General features: G+C 36.9%; 1 protein-coding gene across 4 annotated transcripts in view; it reads left to right on the forward strand.

The window, feature by feature from the left end:
- The window catches only part of LOC110369668 (integrin alpha-PS2), a 102,851-nt gene that overhangs the window by 28,204 nt on the left and 58,825 nt on the right, over positions 1–15,822 (forward strand). For all 4 annotated transcript variants that reach the window (XM_021325162.3, XM_021325164.3, XM_021325163.3 and 1 more), the window contains exon 2: positions 1,121–1,287. In XM_021325162.3, coding sequence (XP_021180837.3) covers positions 1,121–1,287 — 167 coding nt within the window. The remainder of the gene's footprint in view (positions 1–1,120; positions 1,288–15,822) is intronic.

The following is a 15,822-nucleotide window of genomic DNA, read 5'->3' on the forward strand; positions in this document are numbered from 1 at the left end:
AATAGCATCTACATGTTAACTAGTAGTGTTATAAACTGCGAAATAAAAAGGAAAGATCACATCGATGGAATTGACTTTATCAAGACTGCATAACAGCTGTAAATAATTAAGAGTTCGCCAATATTAGGGATTGTTCACACCAAACGTATTGTCCGCCGCTGACTGTGAGTATACTCACTGTCTGCCCCAGTGTGAACGTCGACTCGATCTGCAGAACGCGTACTCACCAAGCCGACAATAGGCTATAGCGTACGATGCGCTACATGTGTGAACAAAAGAATAGGCTCTTGTAGGTTCACACTAGATGCGTACGCTGAGCGGCTGACTATTCTACACATAAAAGGGCTCAGTATTTGAAGTTGCTCGTAGTATTTTATAAACGATAAAACTAGCGTAATTTATTTTTTTCAAATCAGACGTTTTACTGATATTTCAATTAAATGATGCGCATTCAGATAGTTGCCATTTGCGAAGCTCTAGAGGAAGACGAAAATAATAAAAGAAGAGATTGTGGGTACATCCCTTAAAGAAGAGATGTTTTCTTGGTCAATTTCATACTTTATATTTCGAATAATAGACTTTATCCAAACAAGTTCAAGAAATATTTTCTTTAATACATTTAAGTTTATATAAAAGGGACACTAATTATCGACGTGCTGTACCGAGGCGCGGCGGTGCGTACGCGGCGGAGCGGCGCTATTCGGCAACTGCGTCCGCGTAGCCAATCCGCGTCCGCCGTGCATAGTCGCGTAGTAAAATAATCGGCCACTGAGAGTCAGCTACAACAGACGACGTAACAGCGTATAGTCGGTTCGGTGTGAACGACAATTTCAATATATATGGAAAAGCAATAAACTGCGTAACGCGCGCTCACAGTAAGCGGCCGACAATACGTTTGGTCTGAACGATGCCTTAGGAATAATTTTCCTTACTTTATCGACTACTATTGTAAAGTGTGAAATGGCAAGGTACTAAATGTTACTGAGTATCACTGAAGGGCAAGGCGGCATTTTCTATAACCTTTTCCATACCTTACCAAACTTAATCGTCAAGGCTACACCAACAAAACCAAACCACACCTCCTATCTATCTCTTTGACTAAAACCACCTTCTCTTCCAGGATCCTGGTGGGTGCTCCAGAAGACCAGCTGTACTCGGTCTACGACTACAACGTGACGCGACCTGGTACGGTCTACCGCTGTGACCCTACATTCCGAAACTATGGTGCTGAAGGGAACGCACGGGCTCTCGACAGGTGCAGTCCTATGCACTTTGATAAGAATCCAAGTGAGTATTTTCTATTATTTTATTGGAATTTTGTGTGTTTTTGAGTATATAAATTTTTTATTGCTGTTAGAGATATGTCATAGAGAATCTACGTCTATGATTTATTACTTAGTTTTTAACATAAATATCCTTATGAATAAAATAAACTAAGTATGTCAATCAATAAGTATAATGAGAAGTTGTGTCAATGATTTTAACATAATAAAATATAGGACTTCCAAATTACACATGAAGTAATATTTCGACAGCCCTGATGAAAACATTACATATTAAAAAAAACAAGTTCCAGGATATCTCCGACAGTAGACACGCCACATGCTCTGTGTAAAAATGGCAGAAATGGGGGTCAATACCAATATCCCGGTAGCAACTGCAAGAAAAAAACTGGTGTTTCGACCCCTAAAATTTATAGAGGCAGGAATTACGATCCAAAGATTAAATCTTGCACAACACAACAAACAAATAACATTGAAAAGAGCCCGTATTGCAATAAATTACTGCAGTAACATAACTTCATCCGCTGACTTCGTTCACCTTCATTTCAACTATGACAACATAATGTTAAATAAATTATGACATGAGATCATGCAGCACATTATATGATGATATCAGAAAAACTGTAGTTGATTACCTCGATGATTTAGTCGTCATCACAGGTAGCTTTTTATTGAATCTAGTTATTTGCCTATTTAATAGAATCTGGGAAATATAATGAAGATACCCAATTTTATCATCATCAGCCGTTGCCATACACTGCTGAACATAGACCTCTCCCATTGAGCGCCAACCAACCCGATCTTGAGTAGCTAAATCATATCATTCTTCACAAAGAAGACAAAAAAATACATAGACAAATAGATTTTGAAACCTACGGCAGCTACAAAATTCCTCACAATCCTTTCTAAAGCCAACTTAATTCATTTTCTTGAAATCTGAAATCACGACGAGACGAGGACTGCGCATGCGCACTGCCGTGTACATATGACGTGTGTCGCGGTGCACATGCGCGTGACAGCTACTGCGCACGCGCGCCTGATTTATACCGCGATGCTGCGCTCCTGGGTAGAGCGACAAAGTGGATGCAGAAGGTGTAGGACTGTAGTTTATTTTAGATTTTTAAAGATTGATGGACGGAATATGCTGACAGGATCGTTTTAGAAAACTATGATATCGATGAGATTTTGACGTTACATTTGGGCCCTAGAGTTGAAAAAAATTGAACATTACTAGTAACATAGATTGAATGAGGATCAAAAATTGATGTTGTTATTAGTAGGTAAGTAGGTTATTAGGAAGAAAAGAAACATATTGCGTCGATCCCAAATATCTTGGGAACAGGGCAGGAAAAAGAAAAATATTGAACTTAGTAGATGTAGATACTGCCGAAAAGATAAGATTTTATTTTCTTCAATTTCTTGTCATTTTCTGTATCCATATAATTTCTCTTATATTCCTTTGAAGTGAGTATTCTGTAATTACTCGCGTCGTATGCGCACCGACTCCTGCGCAGCTACATCGCTTTGTTCCTCGCTAGATGGACGTAATGTGTCTTGTCAGGACGAGTAATGCCCTTGCTTCATATTAGACGTAAATGCTTCGTTATCCGGCAGCTTTTAATGCTTCTAAGAGCACACTGAAAACTTTTAGTCGGCCGACAGTTTATTAGGGCTCATCAATTAGTGTGAAGATGAATGGTAGTAGACACATTATAAAGATCAGGTATTTAGCCGGTGTCAGATCGACTGAAAACTTTGATTGCAGTCAAGATTTTCTTAAAAAAAAATTGCCAACCATCGGGTCCAGTGTCCAGTAGCCGACTGTTTTATCTGCAGTGTGCGAGGTACTAAACATATTTTATACTGCAGTTTATTATTGCCATAATATTGTTCTCTAGATATTCAATCTCAGAATTACTATATGATGAATATTTCGCATTACATCCTACAGTCAAACAATTGCGCTATTATTTCTGAATATAAAATACGTGAAGCCAAGTAGCCAGAAGTTATAAATCACATTGTCAAGTATAACTTAAAAGGCATGACGTTAAGTGAAATTAACTTCAGAAATATTTACAAAGCGAATTTATTTCATTCAAAAGACTACCTGAAGCGAAGATTTATTATACTTTGAGAATGCGCAAACGTCATATTAAAGGTGGAATTATTAAAAAATGTAACCCCTTCTTTGGTAGTCGGGTAAATTATTACATACTAGCTTCCGCCCGCGGCTTCGCCCGCGTCGAGTTCGGTTATATCGCATTTCCAAGAGAACTCTTCAAAAGTCCGGGATAAAAACTATCCTATGTTCTTTCTCAAGGTCAACTCTATCTCTGTACCAAATTTTATGAAAATCAGATCAGTGATTTAGACGTGAAAGCTTAACAGACAGACAGACAGACAGAGTTACTTTCGCATGTATAGTATTAGTAGGGATTTTTTATTTTATTTTTTAGAGGTTTTTACCCTCTTAAATAAATAAGTACAAGAAAATCACAATACAGAATCTGAGAGCAAATAAATCGGCATATATCCGGGCTATCACAATGGGCTTAGCTTTACGAGGCAGGATGCGCGCGCGCACATAAACGCGAGCGCGTGATTCGATTCTTAACCCACATCGATATTTTTAATGTCCATGAGAAAGTGGATGGGTTTCGCCACTAGGTGGGTAAATATTTGTTTTTAGAACATGAAAAAGTGAGTGGGACTTCCTTATCCGGGCACGAATGGAATTAAACATTTTTCAGTAACTGTGCAACTGTAATAATTCAGATGGCTAACGAACTCAGACCAACCACGTTTAATGTAGCGCGTTTTAAATAAGACCACAGTCTAATTATGTGTGCCAAACAGCTCTTTTCGTTCAGTCGCTAAAGGTTGAACAGCAAATAGTACAAACCTAGTACCTACTAAGTAGGATTAACTTACAGAAACGACTGTACTTATGTAATTTAAAAATCGCCATAAGCCCTGACAAAAGTAAGAGTTTACTATTCACTGACTGTCTACTTCAAAGCAAAATGCTTCAACCAAACACAAATGAATCCGATCAATGTATACCCAGGTATCTGTGTAAAGCCCCAAGCGCCAACACTTACATTATCCAATTTGATTGCCTCATAAAGAAATCGCGCATGAATCATTCACACGTTCATTCAGCATGAATCATTCACTCTTTGACCGAACTTTCGCCACGCTAATTTTGTAGTAACCAGTAACCCTTCTACTTAGGGTTAACTGCGGTTACTGGATCATGTTTAGCGGTAGTTAACGATCGATTGCGAAGTGACGTAGGCGGCGCGTGCGCATGTGGGCGGTCACCTGCCAAACTCGAATTTTGAATTCTTAATTTGTCCTTAATTTGATTGTTTGTAGGTAGTTTGTGATGAAGGTATATTTATGTAATAGCAAGGCATGTTTTTTAGAACCTAACTAATTAGCAAGAACTTAGATTAAAAAAATTGTTTCCACGAAGTTATGAATAGTTGACCGTACAAGTTTGGTGTTGTTATCAAACTAGCCTAAAGTATTTTTTTAAGAATTTATTACTCAATAAGCAAAGATCTCGGGTACCCGGAAGCTGCGTACAATTTCACATAGATAAGAGAGTTCAAAGCCGATAACCGGCGCATACCCCGCGAATACCAGGGACGCAGTTATGTCGATAAATATATCGATAAATTGTATCGATATTCTTATCGGTAATGGGAATAGTTTCGAAGGAATGTCAAGTGTTCGAGTTTGTAATTTTCTGACCTAGTTTTTTTATATCTGAAAAGTAGAGATAAAAATAGAGTAAATAAAGTTATTGAAATAATTACAAGTATTTTGAAAAGATTACAATAGAAAAAGTTACTTAAATTACAAAACATTTAACGATTGCAACCGTCTTAAGCTAGTTAAACAGTTGTAAATTAAATAAAAAGTAATTGACAGTTTATCGAATTTAACGCTTGACCTTATGGTAGATACTCAAACAATTTATGGGAGAGAGTTTTTCTCACGACACTCTTGAAATCTTATTAAATTGGAATTATTATTGTGCTGAACCGTATTTAGTGCAGTAAACGGAAACGCAAATAAAATATATGTCCAAAAGCTTTTGATTGTTATGGCCAGTTAACGATACATTGGATAATAAAAAAAAGCTTTTAAATTAACTACGCATACGGCTGCGAAAACGCATAGAAATGATATTAATTTTGAGCAATGGTTCACGTTGTTTTAAGAAGTTCTGTTAAATAAAAACTTTTAGATAATAAAATCTTTATGAGTATGTTATCGTGTAATGATAGTTAAATATGTAGTTCAAGCGGTGAATTCATTTTGATTGGTTAAATAAAATAAAAGGCTTAAAAATAATCTAAATGCGTCATTACAACAACTATTTAGATTATTATTTAACGATTTTTTTGAATAATTTTCTATCGATACTACACGTCACATCCCTATCCCATATCTTATCAGAAACAGTGTTGTATTTCACAAGCGCCTTTGTAATCGACGGTAACTTCTGTAAACAATTTGCCGCTACTTTTTCTTTTATCAGCTAGTTTTTTTAATGTTATCAATTTTGTGATGTGTCATACTCTCTCCTCTATGATATTTTTCACCATAGCTAGAGTATGTCTTGGAATCGTAGTTGATATAGCGAAAAAGGTATGATAACGTACCTTTACTTAGCTAGGATTTTGATCAATCTTTCAGCACTTTAGGTGTGACTGGATAATCATGAAATTCTTCAAATGAAGGTTAATTTTGACTCAAGAGCAATGCTACTGTAAAAACATGCTGCGCCGACCCCAAATATAAAGAAGTATGATGATGTAAAAATGCTAGTGCAGTCTTTTAGATTTGCTAGTTTCTTGAGTAATAAGAGCCCTATTACGATGGGTGGGCAGCATTGACCTTAGTCTAGACTTCTAGACCAATAAGTAATACAAACTGCAATCAACTATGTGATATCAACAAGAATGTCGCCCTTAGGTATTTACAGGGCACAGGGGCAACCATTTCCGACTAGTCTTGTATTGTTTTTATCCTAAAGGGGTGTTTCTATTATTTTAATCCGGTTGGTTAAAGTTTGAATGCTGTCTGTGTCTTGACTTCTATTTTCCCAGTCCTCATCGTCAAATTCTGTCTTCGTCACAACCCTTTTTTGGTTGATTGATCAATACAAGAATTTTGTGCGAAACCGTGTTGTTTCAAAGGTCGTGAACTTTGATTTCTTTAAAGACTCTATCAATATATTGTATTCTCATCATTCTATTTCTTTCCAATACCATCTTAGTCAGATTACCCTCACAATTTTAATTTTTATACTTAGTCTAAACTTTGTCTCTGTCATCTCTCTATCCTAAACACGGAAGTACAAACACACAAAGCATCCTAGAATCAGCCTCAAACAAACAATACGAGCCATCTGTATGTGAACACGACTCGAGATCACGCGCGTTCGTGCGAGATCGGCATCTGTCGCGACAAATACAGCGAGGTGCGCGCGCGCATCTGTGAACTACTGCGAGGTTTTGGACTTGAATGGATTCGGAGATAAGGATTGGGGTTAATGATGTGCATTGAATAGTTGGTACAAGTTTAATGTGACAATGGTTTGGGAAAGAAAGCTGTCGTTATTTTCGGGTTGGTACTTGATGTCTGCTAAAATAGTTTATTAAGAGCAATTTGGTACCTGTCTTTTATGCAAAAAAATTGTTGATTGAGAGAATTTTGGTGCCTGTCTTGTACAAGAAATTAAGATTCTAGACGCAGTGTATCCTAAAAACTATTTCTACATATAAATGAGAAAGAAACTCTAGTTTAACTATCCGAGCCTGAGAAAATATATAGGTTACCTTTTAACCGTATGCGTGAAGTAGACAGCTTGTTTAAAAACCATGATGATGCAGGCTTGAAAAATGTAGCAAACAACATGATTATTTTCTCTCCAAATAACAAGATCAACGAATTCACGACATCTTTTTCTCTTTCCTTCTACACATGTAAACAAAAAAACATATTAGGTATACTTAGTTCAGGAAATACCAACAAAATAAAGCGTGATCTTTATAAGTTTGTTAATCCAAAACATACCACGTTACGATAGCAAACTGTCAGCGTAGTATTAAGCCCACACATAGCCCACGTGTTCTCCACGGCCACGCGTGGGATAGCCGTCAATTTGTCAATAACTATACTTATTGGTGCAGTTGATTTCACCGTGTATTATGGTATTGTAATTGAATATTATTAGGTACCCACTATACATATATACAAACTTAAGCTACTTATCTTTATACAAAACTAAAAATAAAATACTATATACAAAATGTATATAAACATAAAACATAATATAAAAGAGCATCGATCAGGCGTCGAAGTATTCCTCCGCATCACTGTCCTCCGGAAACGTGCCCAGAAGACTGGCTGCATTGCCACGGTACATTGGGTACCTATGTTGTATGTGGGATAGGGAGGGGGCGATGTCGTGAGAAAGCTGAGGTCCTTACTAATATTATAAAAGCGAAATTTTGTAAGGATGTGTAGTACCTACGGATGTATGTCTGCTAATATTTTCGTGGATTTTGATGAAACTTAGAAGTTATCCTATAGCAGATATCATCGGCCGTAGGCCTCTTACAAATCTTTGCATCTTCATCATCTTGCCATTTTCATCGTGGCAGTAATATACCTAGTTCAATTTGCTAAACAGCAGAAAAACATACATGTATCTTATTAAAAACATAGCAAACTAAATATTATGAAACAGTAAAATCATCTTCCTTTAAATCGCAGTCACACACAACCACTTTTACCAACACTATACACAAACAAATAAGAAATCAGGCGTGAATGAATGAATAAACGATTGAATAATAAAACCCGTTGATTCTCGATAATATCCGCCACTTCCTAAACGGCGACTATTTCCAAATTAGCTTCGACAAGCGGCGTGCTAAGCTGTGTTTATGCGCCCACGCAATTTACGTTAAGGTCGTATTGTAGTATGAGCTAAGCTAGAGCGATTGTTAGCTACGCAGATAGTGATGCGCATTTTACTTTAGTATGTAGATAATGTGTGGCATCAGTCTAACCAAGGGGTATTGGGTTGCCCGGGTAATTGGGTTGAGGAGGTCAGATAGGCAGTCGCTTCTTGTAAAGCACTGGTACTCAGCTGAATCTAGTTAGAATGGAAGCCGACCCCAACATAGTTGGGAAAAAGGCTCGGAGGATGATGATGTTACTAATGTGTGGAGATGTAAATTATGTGTATTCAATTAAAAAGTGTTTTTGTCTAATTCATTTTAGAAGAATAAGAATGAAGACGGAGCAACCTCTACAGTAATATAAAGGTCTCTAGCTATTAGTGTTAGTGTTAATAATTCGAATTGAAAAGTATTATTACTTAATTAAAATATCGAATACCAAAATCGATTATTATACCTAACTAATCAAGATCACCAACAAGGTGGACAGACGATCTTATAAAGGTCGCCGGAAGACGCTGGATGCAGGTGGCCTCCAACAGGCATCTGTGGAGATCTAAGGGGGAGACCTATGTTCAGCAGTGGACGTCCTATGGCCGAGATGATGATGATGAATCAGGATCAAAGATTGAACACTAGCTTTGGATTTAAAAATAATACTGGAAGCGAATAAACACCTCGGGCTTTACTACAAAAACTTTAAACCCTGTTTTACACTTGTCTAATAAAATTTTGGCTGCAAAATGAACCATATGTCAACGTCATAATTTGTCATTTTTTTAGACAAGGCATAAACTGACGTTTAAAAGTTTTTGTGGTAAGACGGCTCGTGTTTATAACTTATTTATTTGATGATTAATTTTTTGACACGTTTTAGATATGTTTTTTTTATGGTTTTACTAGGAAAGTTTCTTTTTGTGTTGTAAATATCCATGTATTTATTTGGTTCATCAACAACGATATGAAAAGATGTTTAATGAATTTGAATGTGTGACAATCACTTGAAGATTACCATACTATAATTTCTCGCGTATCTCCCACTACTTGTTCTCCCACATTCTTATATTTGTCTAGCAGCAAATAAAAGCGTGGGTTTATTTCGTAAATGAGCCACATCCGGCACAGCTAGCTCGGTGTACCACGCTTACGAATCTGGTTAAGTTTGGAAAATTGGTGAGATTTGTGCGCACGCGCATCTGTTTATGTGATTATGATGGTGACGAATACAGGATCGTTTTTGCTTTAGATAGGTGATTTGGGCAACTATATGTTGTAGTGAAGAGTTGCATCGAAATGGTTTATGAGTTTATTCTGGGTATATGAGGAATTAAAAATATCAAATGTCAAAAGATTCTCGAAATGTGAGATGCCTCATCATTTTGATTAATAACTCACATTTAGAGTCGTCCGACAGTCGACCCGATGATTGGCGAACATTTTTTTTAAAAAGAAAATCTTGATTCCAATCAAAGGTTTCAGTCATTCTGATACCTTTGATGATCTTAGTAATATAATAGGCCGACTAAAAGTTTGCAGAGTCAGTTTCAAACTCAGCATTTTTTAAGTAGATGCCTTCAAGTATGAAAAAAGGTTCGCTCCCTGATTCAAAACTAGCTAATAAACAACTTAGATTTCTGTATAATTTACTACAGAATCGTATTGACTAAGATTAAAGAACTTCACACTTCAAAGGGAAGAGCGAGTGCTTCCGTCTGCGCGCGCGCAGCCCGATTCTGTTTCCGTTAGTTTCTTCTGTATATCTGCAATATAAGTAAACAACTTTCTTGTTTAGTTATGTCATTTCGTGAGATACATAGTTATGCCAACAAATCTTTAGAAAGTCATGATTTATTATTTTGATATACTTACTAGATTTTACCCGTGATTTAGTCTGCGTCCCGAAAATAATACATACTTCCCGCACCTGCAGTAAAAAGCCCTTTTACATCAACTGCCATATTATATTTTATTTGGTCCAGAGACCAGACATTACACAAACCAGAATTATACAAACTCAATTTCACAGTTGTAATAATAGTAAAGGTTTCGTCTAGGCCACAGACCTTGGTAGATCTAAAGATTGACAAGTTCCCAGACTGGCCTACCTACCAGTTTTTGACTATCTAACCTTCTTAGATTCGTTCGAAAACCAGCATCAGGTAACTGTACTGCGTTTTTACATGTCAGTAATCTTGATCTACAAAATGTAGTCAGTTAGTGGACAAACCATGAAAAAACTAGATAAAAAAAATTCTCGTACCTAGTAAAAAAACCTAATGTGCTACAATCATTTTTTACAACGCGATGAGAAGTTAAGATATAAATAGTCACATTGTAATAAGACGTCAAAACACTCATTCTTCGAGTGTCAAAATGACATCAGTTGTAACCGGTTTTTGTACAAATAAGAGGCACGTTTGGCGAAACTAGTTTTTTTATTTAGTTACGACTAGCCGCTTTCCCGCGGTTTCACCCGCGTTCCGTGGGAACCACTGCCCGTACTGGGATAAAATACAGCCTATGTTACTCGGGAAGAGTGTAGCTTTCCAATAGTGAAAGATTTTTTTCAATCGGTTCAGTAGTTTCGGAGCCTTTAGAGCCCCCGCAGACCACAGACTTTTTATCGGCCGATAGTTTGGTCGGGCTCTTAATCAGTACGCAGATGTAAGCAAGTGCGCACACTATGACGATTTGGTATCGGCCGATAAACAAGTTTGATGGGCTTCCCGATTCAATTCAAACTATACTGTCGGCAAACTATCGGCCGACCGTATAATCAGTATTGGCTCTCTACCACACGCGCACACATGACGATTTTTTAGTCGGCCGACTAAGCCGATAGTTCAGTTCGCTTCGAGCTTTGACAGCGAATGGTCGGTCGCGCGTGTTTTGTAAAATAGCGTCGCCCAATTCTCAGTCACTTATTTCGGAATCTTCGATCGTAACTTTGATCGAGGAAGTCGAAAAACACCATGCACTTAAATAATCGAGTAATTTGGAATGCATAGTGTAAAATTTTCCATTTAATAATCTATCACTAAAGATATGATGCACCCAATACTCTCGGGCTCTCCTTTTAATTTTTCTTCTCCGGTGTATGAGAGCAATATTAACATTTCTATGCAATGTTTTATTAATTTTCATTGTGCGGTGCGACCACTTTTTTCACCAGTTGGTTAGAAACTAGCAAATAGTCGGCAGACTGTTGCGACAGTTTGCGCGCTCATCACCGACTAAACTGTTTAGTTGGCTCGGTGTGCGTACTAGCAGGCCAACCCGACTAAACTATCGGCCGATAAAAAGTCTGCGGTCTGCGGGGGCCCTTAGGGTACAAACAGACAAACGAACAAAAACATGTTTTCTCTTTATTATGTTAGTAATAATGAAGCATATGTTGTTATGTATGTATGTGTAAATGTTCTCTAGGGATTTAAAGGTGATATTGAATGTCACTCGCAAAATATTTGACATTCAGAGCCGCGTTTTAGAAGGTATTTGCGTTACCTGAAAAGTTTAAATGGAGGGTACAGTTTTTATGCAGGCTTAAAAGATATATTGGTTACGTACGTACATGTTTTTTGTTCGTAGTACCTCTATATTGTAGTAGTTTTGAGGTACCTACGTTACTTTATTTTTGAACTAGCTTACGCCAGTGGGGATTAAATTGCTCACCGGGATGAAAACACCTTTCTCGGTAAATAAGTACATAACTTGATTATATAAATAATTACTTTAGAGTGTAGTCAATAAAAAATGCATTTAAATATCTAACTGCAAAAATAGCAGTTTATCTCCCACGCTAAACTAAAACTAACCACCTAATACACCTACTTGCATATAAAAAGGACCTCAAAACTCAGACATCTGACCGATCTGACCCAGTTCCTGTCATGTTGACGGCGCTAGACCACACGGACGGCCGGTGTTCAGTTGCCGACCACAACTGGAGCGCCCGAATATTGTGCATGTATCAAAATAGCTAGTTTATTATCTTGTGTTATTAAGTTTTTGAAGCGGAAGTGTTTTTTTTGTGCTTTACTTAAAGTTCTCAAGAACTATTGCTGGTCCGATTTGAGAAATAATAGGCCCATTTAAAAAATTTGCAAAAAATGTGGTTAAGCTACGTCTCTAGAGAACTACGTTTATCATCCAAATTTCATCATCATCATCTCAATAAGTTCAGACATTTAAAGCACAAAAAGCAAACAAACTCAAAATCTTAGTGACATGTGACTATTTCTCGATGTACTTTTAACCGAGTACCCTAAAAGGAGGCAGTTATCAATTAGTCGTAATATTTTCTTTAAAATATGAACGTAGACTTTTAACACCTTCAATACTCTTGCATCGTAGTATCATTAACTGGATCCCATCGACATAGCTATGGGAATCAATAGATTAAAACCAGTAGCTCATTTCCAAAATTGGTCAATTTCAATTAAGTTTAACATAGATAAGCAGCACGTTTGTGCCCACGCAAGTTCTTGATAAATGTTTATATAATTATGTTTACTTAATAAACATGGGCTGGTCTACTAGTTACTGAGCCACTGGGTTTAATTCTCGGGATGTGAAAAATGTTTTGTTATTTCTTAGTAGAAGCCGGTGAATGGTAGAAACATTTTAAGGGTTTTCAGTCTATATTTACCAATACTACTGTATATTTGTACTAATATAATGAAGAGGAAAAAGTTTTTTGTTTGAGAAGACTATTCCCGAGGTACATAGGCTGTATTTTTGTCCGGCTGCGGGAAAAAGTTCCCTCTTGACTGCGAGAAACGAGCTTGTTACTAAATAAGTGTATAAGAGGACTATAAAACCAATAATCATGGGAAGCAACACAACATTTTTCTTCCACTCAAACACAAACGATTATTATCGATATGCTTACCGAGTGGCCATCGTAAACATCCATCTCCCGTGTACTTACCAACTTAAACAAAGGGTATAGTATCGAGTGGCATTGTGCCGAGTACTCGATGCATCGATTGCATTCGATTGTAAGTGCATTAGTATCGAGAACATTGGCCAACATTAACGCATTGCGCGTTGATAAAGTATAAATCAATCGGCGGTGTAGGGTGACAATGATGATGACCAGATTATTTGCAACTTTTTTTGAGTAGTTTTATTTGCTATTCACATTTTATACAACTGATAAAAAATATAAAGAAAAATGCTAGTTATATCTCGTAAAAGACACATTTTTATTACAATTCGCTCTGAACGTGAGCTCTCAGATAGCTTTGCACTTAAACCATTGAGTCATCACTTCACATTCAGAATAAACTATTCAACAAACCAATTCAATTGAAAACCCATCTGCATCCAATACAAGATTTCCACCAGCTTCTCTGATCATCTTTTAATGCAAATTGCGCATGTTGTTCATATAAAGGGCCTAATATCCTAGCTTCAGCTACATTAGCAGTCACTCTAGTGTGCGCAGACGCCGGGTCGCTCAGTCAGAAGCGCCATTTATTTCGAATGTATGCGCAAACGCAGTGCATCGACCGCGTGCACGTGGTCAGCTCTGATTTTATTTATTATTTTGTTTAATTATGGGTTTGCATGACATGTTTGTATTTTTAGTTAATCATAAATGCATTAATATTTACATTGCTGGATTCGTATTTAGTTTTAACTTTAAACTGTTTAGAATTTTACTAAGAAATGCGACGGAATGTCTAAAAAATGTGATCCAAATGTATCTAATTAACAAGAAATCAACTTGGTTAGAGTAAAAAGCAACCTCTGAGAATTTTGCAAAAGGTTAGGCATAATAGAGTTATAAATAGTGACAGACAGGTATCCTGACGCCCGCATGCGCACAAACGAGCCATTTCCCTCACTTGACCTTTCCAATTTGCGTTCAATGACAATCAGCTGCATTGTATGATAACTACAATACTTATTTCATAATAAACTACTGAAAGATATTTATTTTATTGCTATGCGAGCAACTGTCAATATAAGAAATAAAAATGAACACAGCTTTGACAGCGAAAGTGGTTTTAAAGTACGCAATGAGTGACCATCAATCCGGTCACAATTGGTGGACGGTCCGAATTGGACCAGTTGACCACTTGTCACTAATTGGTCACTAAACAATGTAAGCGTTGTTGCTTATTGGTTGATAGATTGGTACTTTTGGCGTACGCCGTAATTCTGTGGGCTATTGATTTATTTATTGCGAGGGTCCAGCCGGATGGTGCTGTCAAAATAATATTTTGGGATAATTTTGTATGATTGAGTGTTCGAGGGTTTCATATAATTGGTTACAGACAGTAGACGTAGGTATAGACTATTGTTATTTTATTTGATGAGCAATGGCAATAATTTTGCATCTCTAATGCATCTGTCTAGTCTGGTAAAGAGTAAAAAAAATGAAGTTAAATGTACTTTTTCACAGCAATAAAACGTCTTAACACCCAAGATTAGCATAGAAACTTAATACACAAAAAACCAGTAACATTGACACTTGTTCGTACGAGTGGGACCAGATACGATTCCCCGCTGTGGCTCGCCTGTTCAATTACTGAACAAATATTTGACAAATGATTGGAACACACTGAATTTACTTGAGCGTGCATTTGTGGCCACTTGACATCGTCTTTATGGGTGTATTGGTAGGGTTATCACCACTTATTTTACTGTAAAAATACTTGAAAATATGCGACACACTTGGATCAATCAAAAAATAAACTTTTGGTATGTTAGAAACTGTTCTTCTAAAAGGACACTCCAAGGAATCCCATTTATTTTAATCTAGCCGTTTTCCCGTGGTTTCAGCCGCGTCCCGTGGGTATTACGCCTGTACCGGGATAAGATATAGCTCATGCATGTTACTCGGGAAGAGTGTAAAGACTTCGATCTCCACCACTTTTTCCACCAGTGAAAAAACTTTTCAAATCGGTTCAGTAGTTACAAAACCTTTATGGCAAAACAACCAAACAAAAAAATGATTCCTTTTTATTATTATTAGCAATATTAGCATAGATAGGACGGTTCCCAAGATTTCTTTTCATATGGCAGCCCTAAGCAATTGGGCACAAATAATGTTTGTGATTCTTGGTTTATTGGCACAGCGGCTATTATAAGTGGTAATGTGATGTCGATGTGATTGTGCAACGTATTGTGAGGAAGCTATGTGAATGACGTTTATTGTAGGCCTCCGGAGTTTTTTGTTTGGTATGAAGTAATAGCTTATTGGTTTTGTAGGTTCGGTTCTTTGATAATATTGTTTTTAAGAGAGAGTAGAGTTGAGAATATCTCGGATTGGGAAGCGTTTGTTTCCTCAAATATAAGATGCTTATTTAAGTTAAATGTCTCCTATCGCAAAGCCGACCCCAACGTAGTTGTGAAAAGTCTAGACGGATGATGTTGCAAATTCGTACTAAATTATGTGCTTTTACTAGTATACTCAAGTAGTAGAGTTTATATGTATCGTCATTCAAATAACACAGTATGCAATATGATCATTATCTCTCAGTAATCAATAGAACTTATATGCAGTCTGTGTCAGGTAGCTACTTCATAATTATAAAACA

Source organism: Helicoverpa armigera, chromosome 9 (assembly GCF_030705265.1).
Source record: "Helicoverpa armigera isolate CAAS_96S chromosome 9, ASM3070526v1, whole genome shotgun sequence".
NCBI lineage: Eukaryota > Metazoa > Arthropoda > Insecta > Lepidoptera > Noctuidae > Helicoverpa > Helicoverpa armigera.